At 35.6% G+C, this 19,279-nt stretch overlaps 1 protein-coding gene across 3 annotated transcripts; it reads left to right on the top strand.

Annotated features, from left to right (window-relative positions):
• The first annotated feature begins 302 nt into the window (after positions 1-302).
• Positions 303-18,061, top strand: LOC103514844 (keratin-associated protein 19-2-like). 3 transcript variants are annotated; one of them, XM_017446551.2, is made up of 7 exons: positions 303-454; positions 2,640-2,663; positions 2,968-3,073; positions 13,133-13,402; positions 14,660-14,743; positions 15,891-16,059; positions 17,769-18,061. In XM_017446551.2, exons 1-7 carry the CDS (start codon positions 437-439, stop codon positions 17,812-17,814), a joined length of 717 nt encoding a protein of 238 aa, XP_017302040.1. In that variant the 5' UTR covers positions 303-436; the 3' UTR covers positions 17,815-18,061. The 3 variants fall into 3 exon arrangements, with proteins under 3 accessions (XP_017302040.1, XP_017302033.1, XP_017302050.1); XM_017446544.2 differs by lacking the exon at positions 2,968-3,073 and having other exon boundaries at positions 304-454; positions 2,640-2,769; XM_017446561.2 differs by lacking the exons at positions 2,968-3,073; positions 14,660-14,743 and having other exon boundaries at positions 306-454; positions 2,640-2,769.
• Positions 18,062-19,279: the final 1,218 nt, after the last annotated feature.

Below are 19,279 nucleotides of genomic sequence, written 5' to 3'. Positions count from 1 at the left end.
TAGGTATTGATGGATCCATTGATTAGAGGAGTGAGGGAGTTCCATCAATTCATCAAGTAGGGAGGGCTTGCATCAATTCATTGCTGAAAGATCAGAGAACAGACAAGATTTCGTTAAAGGTAGGAGAAGGAGTAGGTACAATAGTGTAGGTATTGATGGATCCATTGATTAGAGGAGTGAGGGAGTTCCATCAATTCATCAAGTAGGGAGGGCTTGAATCAATTCATTGTCATCAACTCATCATCCCTCATTCTTCACCTGGTTGTATACCATTTTTCCAAAACATGTTTCCATGAACTTTAAAACAGGAGGAGGGAGGGGAAATCTGGCTTTGGATTTGAGTTGGATAAAAACTTCAAGACGTTTGGTGTTCCAGTCAGTATCACTATTGGAATCAGTCCGTCTAGTGTTGAAGTTTAGTGAAATTGGAATAACCATGCAATCTGCCGTCTACGTAAGTTCTTCGTTTGATTTGTGTTATAGGGACCATTTTTTTACTTTTTAAAATTTTAATTTTTTTCATTTACTTTTCTAGTGATAACGGTTCACAAGATCTAATAATTTTATTATCTGCAAATATAACATCTTTAAATTTCACTGGTGCTATTATCCCAAGAATTTCATAGAAAATTACCACTGTAAATTCAGATTCATTAGGTCTAATTTTTACTACAGTTTATAAAAGGGTAGTAGCAGATACATTTTAAAAGTTTGATCAATGAACAATTTTGTGAACCGAGATTGTGTGAATTCGTACAATTCTAACTCCTGTTTAACATATTTTGTTGAATGACCAAGTTTATATAAATTTCGTACCTATCTATTGAATATTGACATTTCTTTTTGTGACTATCTTTACCTATACGTACAAGAGTACTTGCTACTTTTTAAGTTGAGCTATCACTTCACCTAGGTACTATAATATACTTATCTATACTTGTTCTTCCTTTCAAAAATGCAAAAATCTCATCATTCAATTTCAAAACATTCGTAAAGTTCTACATTAGCTTCTTTAATGAATTTACATAAAATTCAAGGACTAAATAAATGAAGCTAAAGGTAAAACACGGGGTTGATAATTTCCGTTACCTACTATTTTCTTCAAACATGTAAAAACTAATCTAATTAGGTTATGGTCTAAATAGGTTAGGTATAGGTTCTTACTTAGTAGGTAGGTATACGAGGGAGGTTTAGTAGGTTCTTAGTGGTTTACTTATGTACAAAGCCACTATATACCTACTTTACATAGATTCATAGCATTTCTAACAACAATCCAATACAAAGATCTTTGGTAAAACCTATCCATTACACAATACACAAGTTAGGTACTCACCAACCCCTTAATATGAAGAAATACGTCTGATCTTGAAATTCAGACCAAGGGATTCCCACACCACTTTAGTTCGGTGACTCATGGTTAATCCTTATGTCAGTCATTATCATTATGTTCGCCATTGAACCAGATAAGTCCTACAGGAAGTAAATATACCTACCTAAGTAAATCTCAAGTTCTCATAATAACTCACCATACAGCCTAAGGTTCAGGATTCTCTCGTAAAGTTCTACATTCGCTTCTTTCATGAATTTACATAAAATTCAAGGACTAAATAAATGAAGCTAAAGGTAAAACACGGGGTTGATAATTTCCGACAGCTAAAATCTCACGGGAATTTGGCACATCCATTATTTCTCTTCAGTTTCTTTTTTACTTTTCACATTATCTTTCTTTAACTATCCCTCATATCCCAACCTTTCTCTCTCTCTTCTTCACTCTTTCTTTGTACCTATAGATTTTACTTTTCACATTATCTTTCTTTAACTATCCCTCATATCCCAACCTTTCTCTCTCTCTTCTTCACTCTTTCTTTGTACCTATAGAACTATAGATAATGTATCCATAAATTTATATTGTTATGATGTCAAAATCTATGACACAATAATATACATAGTTCTAACTTTTTGAACTCAGCACGTGTTTGTCAGGTGCCAAATAAAAGTGAAATTGATTTATATTAGCGTCAATTTGACAAAAAATTAATTCCAATTTGGTTCCTCAAGATATTGATCAGTATTCTGTTAAAGTTCCTTGTTCTTGGTTTTGAGATTTTCTATTTTTTTTTTTTTTGACCGAGTAGCTTTTGGCAAACTTTGTATGGCAATTATTGTCAACGGGTAATATTTATTTACATATCCATAATCTGGTATAGGTAATTTGCCAATAAAAAGTTTGATCGTAGATAGTTCTATTGTGAAGATAAATACCGCCAACTACATACCTTGAATACCATAACTCACATTTCGTATCCATATCCACAGTAAGTTAAAAATAGTTTGCCAAATCTATTTTTATGATGTATGATTCTCTGTTATTATTTTGCCTGTCTAAGCTCAACTAGTTTATCTTTAAAATCACGGAGAGGGTGGATATAAATAATTAAATGTACTACCGAGAACTAGAAGATGCCTCCAAAATTTAATATTGATGCCAAAAATACGAATAATATATTGCTAATTAATGAAGGGGCAGTTGGCGGTATTATCTCAGACTAAAAAGGCCTTATTTTACTGTTAGATGAGTTTTCTCTTGGATTATCAATTGACTTCTTCTACTTATTAGTTTCTTTTCATTTTACTTCCAGAGAACTGCTTTCGCCCTCCTGCTGGTGGCTTTTGTCTCAGCTGAGGAGAAAGCAAACGTTGCCGAGAAACGCGACGCTAAGCACGCAGATGCTCCCGTAGCTGATCTTCAAACCGATGCCACCTCCAGATGTAAGTGATTATTTCATATATCAAATTGAGCTTTTGATGGAATTGGACTAACGTCTAGTTATGCTGAAATTGGACCAACGTCTAGGATGTTCCTATTTTTGTTCGTCTAAAATATTCACTGGAGGTAGGCACATAGGTACCTACTTCATTTGTTCTGTTAAATCTGTTGATCTTGATCTGTTAAAGGTACTTTTGCTGGTGGCTTTTGTCTCAGCTGAGGAGAAAGCAAACGTTGCCGAGAAACGCGACGCTAAGCACGCAGATGCTCCCGTAGCTGATCTCCAAACCGATGCCACCTCCAGATGTAAGTGATTATTTCATATATCAAATTGAGCTTTTCATGAAATTGGACTAACGTCTAGTTATGCTGAAATTGGACCAACTAAGCACGCAGATGCTCCCGTAGCTGATCTCCAAACCGATGCCACCTCCAGATGTAAGTGATTATTTCATATATCAAATTGAGCTTTTGATGAAATTGGACTAACGTCTAGTTATGCTGAAATTGGAGTCTAGGATGATCCTATTTTTGTTCGTCTAAAATATTCACTAGAGGTAGGCACATAGGTACTTGATCTGTTCTGTTAAATCTGTTGATCTTGATCTGTTAAAATGGGCATAGCCAATCGGTAGGTACTTATGAGAAATGACATTTTCTAAACGTTTGAAATAAGTTTCTACTCAAAAGACCTTTGTTAAAAATATGTATGATATTTAAACATCCATTACCTGCCCAACTACAGAGAACCCATTCAAAACTGAGTCTTTCACATGACATTTTCTAAACGTTTGAAATAAGTTTCTACTCAAAAGACCTTTGTTAAAAATATGTATGATATTTAAACATCCATTACCTGCCTAACTACCCCATTCAAAACTGAGTCTTTCACATGAAAATTGGCAAACTGATGCAATATTCACAATTCATGTTGCATAAAACCTACTCATATATTTTGCCCAACTCTAAAAAATGGTTTGTCAAATCTATTTTTATGATGAAAATCACAACGAAGCTGAAGCTGATGAATCTTTACTTTTTAGCTTTTTAGAAACAATGATTTACCTACTGATTTATAGTTCAACTATTTGAGCAGATAACCACCATTCAGTTCGAATCTCGGGTAAGTATAGACTAGCATAGGAAGCCATTAAATTAATTATATTTACACGGATCATCCTGTAGAGATAATTGAAGTGGACAAATTCAATTACCTATGAATAGTCTAGTCTCAAGTATGAGTAAAATCTTATATGATTGGATCTTGAGTATTTTGGCTGCCAAAGTGTAAGTAATCTACATAAAATAAAAATAACCTTCTATCATGAGATCCTGAAATTCAGACCTAATGATGACACCTCGTTAAATTAATTATATTTACACGGATCATCCTGTAGAGATAATTGAAGTGGACAAATTCAATTACCTATGAATAGTCTAGTCTTAAGTAGGTATGAGTAAAATATTATATGATAGGATCTTGAGTATTTTGGCTGCCAAAGTGTAAGTAATCTACATAAAATAAAGATAACCTTCTATCATGAGATCCTGAAATTCAGACCTAATGACGACACCTCTCTTAACCCTTCAATGCAGTGCTCAAAATCACAACGAAGCTAAAGCTGATGAATCTTTACTTTTTTTTAGCTTTTTAGAAATAATGATTTACCTACTGATTCATAGTTCAACTATTTGAGCAGATAACCACCACTGAGTTCGAATCTCGGGTAAGTAGACTAGCATTAAATTAATTATATTTACACGGATCATCCTGTAGAGATAATTGAAGTGGACAAATTCAATTACCTATGAATAGTCTAGTCTTAAGTATGAGTAAAATCTTATATGATAGGATCTTAAGTATTTTGGCTGCCAAAGTGTAAGTAATCTACATAAAATAAAGATAACCTTCTATCATGAGATCCTGACTGAAATTCAGACCTAATGATGACACCTCTCTTAACCCTTCAATGCAGTGCTCAAAATCACAACGAAGCTAAAGCTGATGAATCTTTACTTTTTAGCTTTTCAGAAATAATGATTTACCTACTGATTTATAGTTCAACTATTTGAGCAGATAACCACCATTGAGTTCGAATCTCGGGTAAGTAGACTAGCATACAATTGAAGGGTTAACACCTCAGATCCTCAGAATAAATCCGATATCATTTGACATTTTGCCGGTGATGTCATTTCGTTATATTGATGTTTTATTGGAACTTAAAGATGTTTTATTACTACTTAAGGATGATAAATCTTTCTTGTAGATATTTGAGATAATCAAAGTACCTACTTGTTACTGCCTCAGTCTTACGTGCTGATATCGGCCTCCCTCGTCGTTTCTTGTATAATTTTCAAACTCTAATGGTCTATAAAGTCTTAAAATCCAAGGCTATCAATCAATCTATTAATAAATTATAATCTCCAATGACTGCATTATCAATCACATGTTTGTGAAAAACATGTCTGATGCTCATCCTGATCATAAATATGCACCTACACTGCAGAAGCTATCAGGCTGATTACAGAAGCCAACTACCGAATCCTTCCCAATTCCTAACAGCATTTCCATATTATCCATAATATCCCAAATTTCAGATCACCTCTAAATATCAAATCAGAGCTTGGGTTGCCTGAGATAATGAGAAAACCAAGAAAGCAAACTTTTGGTCTCCGTTTTCTGTGCAGGGTTACAAAAATGAATATACCCAGATGGAACGTCTTGATTACGACTTCACAAATCTCATTTCATATTTTCAACAGCAAAACACAAGGACATTCTCCAAATTGGGTTCACATATTATTAAGATCTAAATTTCCCTGTGTGAAATATTCCTCCTACCTAACCCATAGGGAAAACAAACAATTTTGAACTTACATCACCGTCACAAATCAATGTTATGTCAGGCGTAATTTAAGGATTTAAGGAAACGCGTAATAGCATCATCTGCCGTTCCTCAGAATAAATCCGATATCATTTGACATTTTGCCGGTGATGTCATTTCGTTATATTGATGTTTTATTGGAACTTAAAGATGTTTTATTACTACTTAAGGATGATAAATCTTTCTTGTAGATATTTGAGATAATCAAAGTACCTACTTGTTACTGCCTCAGTCTTACGTGCTGATATCGGCCTCCCTCGTCGTTTCTTGTATAATTTTCAAACTCTAATGGTCTATAAAGTCTTAAAATCCAAGGCTCGTTTGGGCAAACCTGTGGTGACTCTGGTTCATTTGACTGATGCTTTAACGACCAAGGTCGAAGTGTGGTCATTTGTCATCTCGTTTGGTTAAGTGGCTCGTTGACATGTCCAAAGCAGTCATATTTACCATCAGTAAAACCGACTATCTTGCGGTTTGCTTTATTTCCATTCAACCACATCTTAATACACTACGAGTAGGATTATTATTATTAGGTATACTAAGTACAGTAGGATTATTATAATGGTAGGTTGGCAATAGGTGTTACTGGTGTACAGGTATAATTTAAGCTCAGTGAATTCTCATTAACTCGTTACTTTTAGGCGTGTTGACTAGTTGACATGTCCAAAGCAGTCATATTTACCATCAGTAAAACCGACTATCTTGCGGTTTGCTTTATTTCCATTCAACCACATCTTAATATACTACGAGTAGCATTAATATTATTATTAGGTTTAGGTATACTAGGATTATTATAATGGTAGGTTGGCAATAGGTGTTACTGGTGTATAGGTATAATTTAAGCTCAGTAAATTCTCATTAACTCGTTACTTTTAGGCGTGTTGACCAGTACGAAATGTGATCCACTAACCTTCAAATTCGGTTTGCAATGGAGATTTCCAAGAGTTTACGATTATTCGCTCGATTTTTAATTCGACCATGGCCTTGAATACATTTAAGTTCGCCACAATGTTTGGTGTCACTGGGTGATATTCGTATTTTGTTAAATGAATCACATGAATACAAGTGTGGTTGAACCCAAAGTGGGTGTTCTGGATGAAGGTCTTGATACCATATTGGATTTGGCGAACTCCGTTTGGGCAAACCTGTGGTGACTCTGGTTCATTTGACTGATGCTTTAACGACCAAGGTCGAAGTGTGGTCATTTGTCATCTCGTTTGATGGTTAAGTGGCTCGTTGACATGTCCAAAGCGGTCATATTTACCATCAGTAAAACCGACTATCTTGCGGTTTGCTTTATTTCCATTCAACCACATCTTAATACACTACGAGTATAGCATTAATATTATTATTAGGTTTAGGTATACTAAGTACACTAGGATTATTATAATGGTAGATTGGCAATAGGTGTTACTGTTGTATGCTCGTTGACATGTCCAAAGCAGTCATATTTACCATCAGTAAAACCGACTATCTTGCGGTTTGCTTTATTTCCATTCAACCACATCTTTATACACTACGAGTAGGATTATTATTATTATTAGGTATACTAAGTACACTAGGATTACTATAATGGTAGGTTGGCAATAGGTGTTACTGATGGTGTGATGGTGTATAGGTATAATTTAAGCTCAGTGAATTCTCATTAACTCGTTACTTTTAGGCGTGTTAACTATTGACCAGTACGAAATGTGATCCACTAACCTTCAAATTTGGTCTGCAATGGAGATTTCCAAGGGTTTACGATTATTCGCTCGATTTTTAATTCGACCATGACCTTGAGGTGTTGACTATTGACCAGTACGAAATGTGATCCACTAACCTTCAAATTCGGTCTGCAATGGAGATTTCCAAGGGTTTACGATTATTCGTTCGATTTTTAATTCGACCATGGCCTTGAGTACATTTAAGTTCGCCACAATTTGGTGTCACTGGGTGATATTCGTATTTTGTTAAATGAATCACATGAATACAAGTGTGGTTGAACCCAAAGTGGGTGTTCTGGGTGAAGGTCTTGATACCATATTGGATTTGGCGAACTTGGGAGATTAGGTGAGGGCTGGATGGGTTTCAAACCCACGGAAATCAATAAATTATAAAATATGAAATTCGCGATAGTATTATTTTACGTTAAGATGGGTGTACAAGCTACGTCTTATCGTATGTTTTATCTTATGAATTAGATCGGAATCGATTGTATTCAAGTACCTAGGACTTTAAAAGATGTAATAGTTGTAATACTTATACCCCACATCTCGGAGGAATGTGAAATATACGTAGGAAAAATGCAAGAAGCCATCCCAATGGAAGTTGGGAGATTAGGTGAGGGCTGGATGGGTTTCAAACCCACGGAAATCAATAAATTAAAACATGAAATTCGCGATAGTATTTTACGTTAGGCGGTTCTACAAGCTAAATCTTTTTGGGAGATTAGGTGAGGGCTGGATGGGTTTCAAACCCACGGAAATCAATAAATTAAAACATGAAATTCGCGATAGTATTTTACGTTAAGGCGGTTCTACAAGCTAAATCTTATCGTACGTTATGTTATGAGTTAAATCGGAATCGATTGGATTTAAGTAGGACTGTAAAATATGTTATACCTTATACCCCATATTTCGGAGGGATGTGAAATTACGAAGATTTCGAATACAGACGCCCTCACCACAGATTTAACCACAGACAGAGTAGGGAACGATTCGACCGGTACGATCCGGAAGAGAAATACCAAAACGGTAAACCAATCAGGGGATACGGTAACAAAAACTTTGGTTTTAATGATTTGAAGAAATAAGCATTTTCGAAATTTCAAACTTGAAAATTCGCCAGCCTAGTTAGCTTAGTTGGTAGTGCGTCTGCCTTGTAAGCATGGAAGCTAGTTTTCTCATCACCTCTAACTTAGTTTTCCTCAAGACCATTTCAAATTGGAACCCACAAGGTGAACGTTAACAGGTCGATGCTCCCCCGGGGCGGATTTTATCCTGATGGGATAATGTTCGTTCTCGGAACGGCTGGCTTTCAATCCATTCCAATGGAAGCTAGTTTTCTCATCACCTCTAACTTAGTTTTCCTCAAGACCATTTCAAATTGGAACCCACAAGGTGAACGCAGGGAGGTGACTCAATTGAGCGCCTGGAAAAATTCCCAAACCTGAACAATAGATTTAAATCGGACAGGGAAAACTAGATATTAATTAGCCATAATAATTTACCTGTATTGTAGAATTACACTTTACAGATTTAAATCGGACAGGGAAAACTAGATATTAATTAGCCATAATAATTTACCTGTATTGTAGAATTACTTTACGTACCTAGGAAGCTCTGCTTATTCAAGGTACAATTATTTGAATAAAGAGTTCAGTATTTGAATATCTTACCACCCTACGTCTTATCTAACTAGGAAATGCTATACCTGTCTATGTAGGTAATAGGTACTTAGTAGGGCCAATAAGAACATATATTATGTAAGTAGGTTCTACGAGTAAACTTGAACAACTTGAAACCCATATAGACATTTGGTCTGTATTTTGTACGAGGATATAAAATCAGTTTTATTACTATTTGTATCACCTTGCACCTAATAATTATGTACCTATGATAGGTAGGTATTTACAGTACTTACGAGTAAAATTGAAGATCTATTGTGTGAATATGTGGGGTCTGGCTAGTAATTTTCTGAGCTTTAATAAAATTGTCCACATGAGTCTAATGTAGCTGTTGTTTAATTGCTATAAAATAAAAACGGCGCGGCAATAAAACACTAATAAAAAATAAAAATAATTTAATAATAACAATACAATAGTTTTTGTTTTATCGGAGCTTCAAGAGGGATCTCAAAGCTTCTTCCAATGTCGTAATAGGTACAAACGTGTTTTGGCACTAAAATCTGACCATCGAAAATTTGACCCGATTACATTACTTTCCTTCCTATAGGATAAGGAAAGTAAAAATAATTTAATAACAATACAATAGTTTTTGTTTTATCGGAGCTTCAAGAGGAATCTCAAAGTTTTTTTTTTCCAATTTCGTGATAGGTACATACCTATTTATATTATTTGTTCTACATAACTAATAGGTGCTGATGCTATTACACGCTATCCTACACCTACCTAATATCAACGCATTTATTACCAATTAAGTGTACGTAATTGATATCTGAGTCATTTTCTTAGACAAGCCAAGTTCGTTATCTGCAGCATGGAAGTATTTTCCCTGCTTTATGACGCCGGAAAATCTCGAGATTCCACACAAGGTCTGAAATTTCTCACGAGACTTGGGAAACAGAATGGGGGCGCGTCTTACCATGAGAACATAGTAGGAGTTGGTGATTGAGTCATATTAATGCCCGGATCCACAGTTTCCACAGTCATTTATCTAAGTGGATGGATAACAAGGATCACCTGATGGGGAGTAAAGTTATTGAAGAGATCTTGATGGATGCCTTGGTTTTGAAGGGAATTATTGTGAAGCTAAAGGTATCCAAACATAGTCGACGACGACGAGGAGAATCTATGTTGTCGAGGCAGTGTGGACGGTTCAGTCGACAGGGGCGCGTCTTACCATGAGAACATAGTAGGAGTTGGTGATTGAGTCATATTAATGCCCGGATCCACAGTTTCCACAGTCATTTATCTAGTGGATGGATAACAAGGATCAACTGATAGGGAGTAAAGTTATTGAAGAGATCTTGATGGATGCCTTGCTATTGAAGGGAATTATTGTGAAGCTAAAGGTATCCAAACATAGTCGACGACGACGACGACGACGACGAGGAGAATCTATGTTGTCGAGGCAGTGTGGACAGTTCAGTCGACATCGATTGACGGCTTGTCGACTATGGGGCGACACACCTTAACAGAATCCTTTGGATATTCCTCCAATTCTTCTTTTTCTTCAAGGAGCGCGGTAGCGCTCCGCCCCGCCAAGTCAAGAAAGTTTGACCGCGCTACTAGAGATATTATACGCGACATTAAATGTACTACCGAGGCTCCAATTCTTCTTTTTCTTCTTCAAAATTTTAATAGTCTGCTGACCATACTTGAAAATCTTAATAGTCTCAATATATTTGACCATCAGTAGATCCTTGGATATCTAATTGTGGACCAGGACTTAGAGGTTTAAGAGACGTAGGAACCAGACGATAATGTAAGAAAGGTTGGAATTTATCACACGGACAAGAGTCATAGCGTACATCAATACTCTTCCGTATTTATCGATTCGGAGAACTTGAAAACAAAATTGTTGATAAACATAGGTGGACCCAATTAGTCTGCTGACCATACTTGAAAATCTTAATAGTCTCAATATATTTGACCATCAGCAGATCCTTGGATATCTAATTGTGGACCAGGACTTAGAGGTTTAAGAGACGTAGGGACCAGACAATAATGTAAGAAAGGTTGGAATATATCACACGGACAAGAGTCATAGCGTACATCAATACTCTTCCGTATTTATCTATTCGGAGAACTTGAAAACGAAATTGTTGATAAACATAGGTGGACCCAAGACCCAATATTGACTCGTGATATGAATACCTACTTTGTTCAAGATTCACTTTCTTGGTAAACAAGGTTCCGATCTGTCTGTCCAATAAGTTAGCACCTTATCATTAAGTAAATATAAACATTCTCTGATGTATAGCACGCAAGGCACTTATGTGTGATTCATAAAATTAAATCGATCGAAGGACGGGAAATCCGTACTTATGTATGTGCATAGTACATACATATCTACATGTTCTGTACATATTACTTAACTTGTGTAAACTTCTAAAGTAGGTGTCTCGAAAAAATCGTTGGTCAATAGATAAGTATGACGGATTCATGACAGGAAAAGATCACCCCAAAGCAGTTATACCAATCTGTCAAATTCCGAGTGACATAGGTTTGAAATACATCAATAAAATTGGAGCAATAAATTGTCCACGTCTCAATTTCCATTATTTTACCTGCCTTGGTGCTGCAGTGGTTGAGACGCTCGCCTGATAAATAAATAATCAAGAGTTCAAACCCCAGCTGAGGTACGGAATTTTATCCTCAACATAGTTTTAGAATTTAACCACATTAATGGAAGTAACCTAATGCTGGGTTAAACGGACTCTTTAGTCCTATTCGAGGAGTATAAAGGAATTTTTAACTGCTTCAAGCATACTCAAAGGCTTGTCACAAATATCTATCCCCAATAATATTACAGCTAGATAAATTTTATGACATGACTTGGACTCGAACCATCAACCTCCGGATCCGAAGTCCAACGCGTTAACCACTACACCACCAGTCTTTCACATGAAAATTGGCAAACTGATGCAATATTCACAATGTTGCATAAAACCTACTCATATATTTTGCACAACTCTAAAAAATTGTTTGTCAAATCTATTTTTATGATAGATGTTTCTTTGTTCCTTGTTATTCTTGACTATTTCTAACCCACAGAACTAGGTTTCAAGTTTCAAAGTAGCATCATATTTGCAGATGTATAGCACGCAAGGTACTTATGTGTGATTCATAAAATTAAATGGATCGAAGGACGGGAAATCCGTACTTTTATGTATGTGCATAGTAGGTACATACATATCTACATATTCTGTACATATTACTTAACTTGTGTAAACTTCTAAAGTAGGTGTCTCGTAAAAATCGTTGGTCAATAGATAAGTATGACGGATTCATGACAGGAAAAGATCACCCTAAAGCAGTTATACCAATCTGTCAAATTCCGAGTGACATAGGTTTGAAATACATCAATAAAATTGGAGCTATAAATTGTCCACGTCTCAATTTCCATTATTTTACCTGCCTTGGTGGTGCAGTGGTTGAGACACTCGCCTGATAAATAAATAATCAAGAGTTCAAACAATCTGTCAAATTCCGAGTGACATAGGTTTGAAATACATCAATAAAATTGGAGCAATAAATTGTCCACGTCTCAATTTCCATTATTTAACCTGCCTTGGTGGTGCAGTGGTTGAGACACTCGCCTGATAAATAAATAATCAAGAGTTCAAACCCCAGCTGAGGTACGGAATTTTATCCTCAACATAGTTTTAGAATTTAACCACATTAATGGAAGTAACCTAATTGCTGGGTTAAACGGACTCTTTAGTCCTATTCGAGGAGTATAAAGGAATTTTTAACTGTGTCAAGCATACTTAAAGGCTTGTCACAAATATCTATCCCCAATATTATTACAGCTAGATAAATTTTAGAATTTAACCACATTAATGGAAGTAACCTAATGCTGGGTTAAACGGACTCTTTAGTCCTATTCGAGGAGTATAAAGGAATTTTTAATTGTGTCAAGCATACTTAAAGGCTTGTCACAAATATCTTTCCCCAATATTATTACAGCTAGATAAATTGTATGACATGACTTGGACTCAAACCATCAACCTCCGGATCCGAAGTTCAACGCGTTAACCACTACACCACTGAGATTGGTGAGCAGTATAAATAAGTACTATTATGATGTTTCAGATGGAGGTTACAGTCACGGCTACGGAGGTTACAACCAAGGCTATGGCGCTGGATACAACAACCTAGGATATGGTGGTTACAACCAAGGTTACGGTTACAGCGGCTACCCAGGCTACTCAGGTTACAACCAAGGTTACAGCGGTTACAACGGATACAATGGTTATAACGGATACAATGGTTACAACGGATACAATAACCTGGGATACAGTGGTTACAACAAGTACCCAGCTTACAGCGGCTACAGCAGTGGATACAATGGTGGATACGCTGGTAAGTGAAAGTCAGACGGGGCAGATACTGGATTAACCTCGATTTTACAGTGCAATAGTCCTAAACAAAAATGGACGCGGCACACAAGGGATCAAGAAGAGACCGCCTTAACATAATAATATCCTCGATTTCAACGGTATACTAACTAACAAACCGACAAAGTTCTGAAAAGAGCTCAAGTAACCTATGATAGTTTGCTACTGAAAAGTATTGCTGTTACAGGCCGGGCGTCCCTTATACCTTTTTATTACTATCGTAATAATAAAGGAAGGACGGGCTAAAAAGAGAAGACTCTATACTCAAAATACCCAGTGTAAGTTTCATCGCTTTCGGACCAGGCCAGAGTTGCAGCAAAGTTGATGTTCCAAGAAGTGTTCACAGCTGAATTCCCACCATGACCTGGGAACAAAAGAAAAGAAGTTTATTTCAATAATGAACACCAAAAATTAATTTAAATTTATTTACTCATTTAATTTTATTTATTTATATGAAAATGGTGTCTACTGACAAGGACCTACTCAAAACTCATCGATACCTACCTATCGAATACTCATTTACCCAACCCCAATCGAAAAAATACTGGTCACAATAGATCTACAGAGGTCGCAGTGTTAATTGCATACTCTCTCGGGAGAGGAGCAACCAGTCCCATAATAGATAGAATAGATAGATAGGCACTGTGTTTGCTACTAAACTTACTAAAAAGAAGGTAGAAAAGAGTTTGAAAATTTGAAATCTATAAGTACGAACTTGTCATTTATATTGATTAAATCCCGATCCAGGTAGATATTAGAATTAAAACAACCGTTTGAAAAACTATACCCATACTGACATATGTTTGCTACTAAACTTACTAAAAAGAAGGTAGAAAAGAGTTTGAAAATTTGAAATCTATAAGTACGAACTTGTCATTTATATTGATTTAATCCCGATCCAGGTAGATATTAGAATTAAAACAACCGTTTGAAAAACTATACCCATACTGACATAATTATTAGCTACTCTGAACAAACCCATGTACCTATACCTTCTTCACTATACCTGTCTAACAGATGTTTGCCTAACTTCTCCAGCCAAAATGTCTTCCCCTTAAAAAATCCCAACCAATTGTAATTGTTGTAATTAACAAATTGATAGAGTGCCTTGGTAATAGACCATGTACATTTGCTCTTAAAGCATATCTATTTGATGAGAGCATGCCGCATGGTATTGTTGATAATCTTGATAGATTCTTGCAGTAATCTTCTACTGACTTAGGTTATGGCGCTTACCCTGATGTTTATGGAGCCTATGGCAAGGGTGGTTACATTGGAGCCTATCCTTACAGTGGATACTATGGCGGTAAGTCCTAACAGTATGAAAGGTACAATTATTTGAATAAAGAGTTCAGTATTTGAATATCTTACCTCCCTACGTCTTATCTAACTAGGAAATGCTATACCTGTCTATGTAGGTAATAGGTACTTGGTAGGGCCAATAAGAACATAAGTAGGTTCTACGAGTAAACTTGAAACCCATATAGACATTTGGTCTGTATTTTGTACGAGGATGTAAAATCAGTTTTATTACTATTTGTATCACCTTGCACCTAATAATTATGTATGATAGGTAGGTATTTACAGTACTTACGAGTAAAATTGAAGATCTATTGTGTGGATATGTGGGGTCTGGCTAGTAATTTTCTGAACTTTAATAAAATTGCCTCACAAGAATACGGTGGTAATTTACATAATAATGAATAAATTATAATTGAATAATTATTATTGAACAAAATAATTAGAACACCTCTAGATCAATCTGAAATAGGTACCAATCTATTGTTGATTTTCCTTTGTTCTCTTTTATTCCTAGTTACATCCTAATAGCTGAATGCCTATGCTACAGCATACTGTGATTATTTAATAGAATCATTACAGTCAAATAGGTGCACCCTTTTTTTACGACATAACTTCGGTACCTTCAAGGTTAGGTTCATATTGTACCCAATACCCATCTTGGGAAGGTATAGTTAATTGAAGTAAATCAATAATTTCCCAGCCTTCCCTGGAGAGACTTATCACGAAGTGGGTGCCTCCAGAGTTAATTAACTCAAGCGTAAATAAATAGACGAGATAATTTATAATTTCCTTTACAGCTGAAAAATGGTAAACTTTTATCTATAGCAGGTTGCAGGTATGTAGATATAGAGGACCTGAAAATCATCAATAATAGTTACTAATAGTAAGAACAACATGCAATCTGCAATTTGGCTCGGAAAACTATGCGAAATTGAATGACATGCAATGTGCAGATATTTTGAATAGACTGTTGCAACATTGGTAGGTACCTCCTATACATGAGAATTTCGATGTAACGCAACCTAGCAGCGCCAAATCATTCCTTGTAGTTACTACGGGATGGTTTAATTGCTATAAAATAAAAACGGCGCGGTACTAAAACACCACCAATGCTGTTCTTTCTAACCATTCGTATGTCTTCTCCCTTACAGGAAACCGTTACAACAGCGCTGTCGGATACCCCGGCTACGGATTGAACAACGGTTATAACAGCGGTTACTACGGCAACACTGGATATGCCGGATACGGAAGCGGATACGGCGCTGGCTACGGCAACACTGGATACTATGGCAAATACCCAGCCGGATACGATTACGATAGGTACGAAGATTTCGAATACAGACGCCCTCACCACAGATTTAACCACAGACAGAGTAGGGAACGATTCGACCGGTACGATCCGGAAGAGAGATACCAAAATGGTAAACCAATCAGGGGATACGGTTACAATAACTTTGGTTTTAATGATTTGAAGAAATAAGCATTTTCGAAATTTCAAACTTGAAAATTCGGTATTGGTCTGGTTACTCTGGTTGCTTTTACACAAAGTACGAGTACTTCAGCACTACTAGGTCATTGAATAGTACCATTATTCAGGTCATAGGTTAACGGTATGTTCCTTTATTGTATCTTTGGTCAGCGTTGACTTTCCTTCATTTCAAATCTTCTTTACCTTTAAATTCATATTTGAGCAGGTTTTAGCATGAGCAGACCCATATGAGTTGACATTGTATCGCCTCTCACTAAAGGTTTTACAGTATCGAATGTAGGTACGACAAATTGTTTCTGCTCTAAGGGATAGATGAACTTACCTACTCCAGTTTACTTCAATAGCAGTAATACTTATTACAAATCATACATGAACACTGGGGGGCAACATCAGTACAAATTATGATCAGAATAATGTTACTCCACTTCTTCCCTTTACTTCTGACCTTTTCTAATTACTTTATCTATTTCTCAACTTCTTCAGGTGAAGATAGTTCTATTTCTTCTGTTCTCCATGGCTGCTTCAACATTTTTTTTTTTATTCAGGCATTCTTCTGTACATACATAATAAAAAAAAACTTCATTTATTTATTTATTTATTTTCTAAAAAATGATCTTTCCTTTTTATTTAGAACTTTTTCTTCTTGACCTAAATATTTCATTTCATGTTCTTGAAATCCCTTCTTTCTAGCCCAGAGTTACATGGGTTGCAACCCATAAACTACATTCTAAATCACATTTTGTATTGAAGAAATAACTTTTACCAAAATCATTTTTCAAAAACTTTGTTAATAATTTGAATGATGAACTGAATAAAAAGTGTGCCAAAATGGAAAACAGTATTTTTAGTGTGCCAAATTGCCAACTTGAACCCTATAGCAGAGGTAAGAACCGAAAGCTTGATGATAATAGACATTTTTAATCCAACTCATAACAGCTGAAACCTACCCCTAAACTGATAAGTAGGATTGATCTAACAAAAGTATCCTTTGCCTGTTGTGCTACCAATGCTACTATTAATAAATTAATACCTAACGTTTGATTGATTAAATCACGGTACCTAAAACAAAGTAGGTACCTCGTTGTCCCAATAAAACAAAATAACATGTTGTAGGTATGACTTTTGCTCCAGAACTAAACAAAATAATATGTTGTAGGTATGACTTCTGCTCTAAAAATTCTAATAAAATTAAAATAATGAAAGCTGAAAACATCCCTTAACAACCTTAATGTCAAAACATAGGTAATAGGTGCATAACTATTACATATTACATAGTTGTCTAAATACCTAACACAATAATTATACGAAATACCTACTTTTTTACAAGTACTCAATCTTCAACCCTTAATAGGTACCTTAAGTAAGGACTAACAAATTTTTAGGAACTACCTATAAATTGGCAGTTGCCAGGTCATATTTATTATTATTTTAAATAATAATTATTTTTATATTTGTCTCATTCAAGCTTACATACTCTGAGATATTTTTTACATTCCAATACCTATTTTTAATCCAGGCCCTTTCTGCTTCATATTTACAGAGGCTACAACTACAACTCTGGCTACAGCAGCTACTACAAGAAATAGATCTGGAACCTGATTGGACCAAGCGAAATGCTATGAGCTTGATGATGATGATGACTTCTACCTTCTAACTTTGTTCTTTGTATATTTTACCACAGATCTCTTTGTAATATTCTTCTGTGTACCTTCCAACTTTGGAAAAGCTCTATGAGTTTATCTGCTAATATGATATTTTTATTTATTAACACAAAACAATCTGAATATGATTCTGATGTAGTGTATCACTTTTGCTGATTGTAAAATCTGGCGATTATTTGCTAGTTTTCGTGTTTTCCCTGCTCTATGACGCCGGAAAATCTCGAGATTCCACACAAGGTCTGAAATTTCTCACGAGACTTGGGAAACAGAATGCTAGTTTTCACCGACTAAATTACCGTCCTACAAAAAGAACTGTTTTTCTTATCCCATTAAAGTGCCTTTTTTTATGGGATGACAACCAATACCAATATTCTGTACCTGTACACTATACTTACCTGTTTATTCTGTTTTTATCTATTGTACCTTGTCTATTTATTGTTTTTCTATAAATAAAATTGTGATCAAAATTTTATACCTACTTCCCAAATCCGATGACGTTTTCTATTCTTCATTATTCTCCAATAGATAAGTAGGTATTAGGTAAGAATTATTTTTATAATGAAGTAGGTACCTAAATAATAATAATAATAATAGGGACATACCTCCAACTATTGTCGGTAGTGCGAGGTATTTATTACTAGTATTACTACCTATTTTATGCCTGTAGGTACCTATGTACCTACCTACCTCCAAAGCTCCAAGCAAGGTGTTTGGAAATGTCTCACCTGATATCATTACAGATGAGCACATTGCATATCTAAGTTCAAATTTCAGGCGTTCATAAAAAAATCGAATGATCAAGCCGTCTAGGCAACGAACAACAAGCTGGGCCCGTCCCTCCGGGAATTTTTTAGCCCGTAGTTTATTAGATTGTGGTTAAAGAATACCTATGTACCTAGGTACCTACCTAATTTGTTTAATATTCAGTTTATTATTATTATTGATTTGATTTTTGATTTTACTTTCATGTAATGATTTAAAATCAAGACTAGAGCCCGTTCTCCCTTTATTCCTTTTAAAGTTTCCTAATAACTACCAATATAGTACTGAAGTCACCCATCCATTTATTGGCCTTGCTCGGCGTAGCTTAACAAAGGTGACGCTAAAACCGGTCTTAAAATAACGAATGAAGTGTTAGCTAAAACTTTCTCGCTTTGAGTTCATAGGATCATAGGTCGTCGCGACAAATTTCAAGATCAGAGCTCATTTGTGTGAGAAAATGTGAAAAAAATCCCCCAAAACCAGGTTTTTTTTTGGTTTTATGGTTTTAGGACAAAATTTGCACCACCATTTTCGTGTTTCTGGTAAAAAGACCTTTAATTTGATATATATGTAGGTCGACCAGGTTTGGATAAGTCCTTCTATGGGGACAGACAGAGTGACAGACAGA

The sequence above is a fragment of the Diaphorina citri genome, unplaced genomic scaffold (assembly GCF_000475195.1).
Source record: "Diaphorina citri unplaced genomic scaffold, Diaci psyllid genome assembly version 1.1 scaffold46, whole genome shotgun sequence".
NCBI lineage: Eukaryota > Metazoa > Arthropoda > Insecta > Hemiptera > Psyllidae > Diaphorina > Diaphorina citri.
This window is presented reverse-complemented; position numbering and strand designations above follow the sequence as displayed.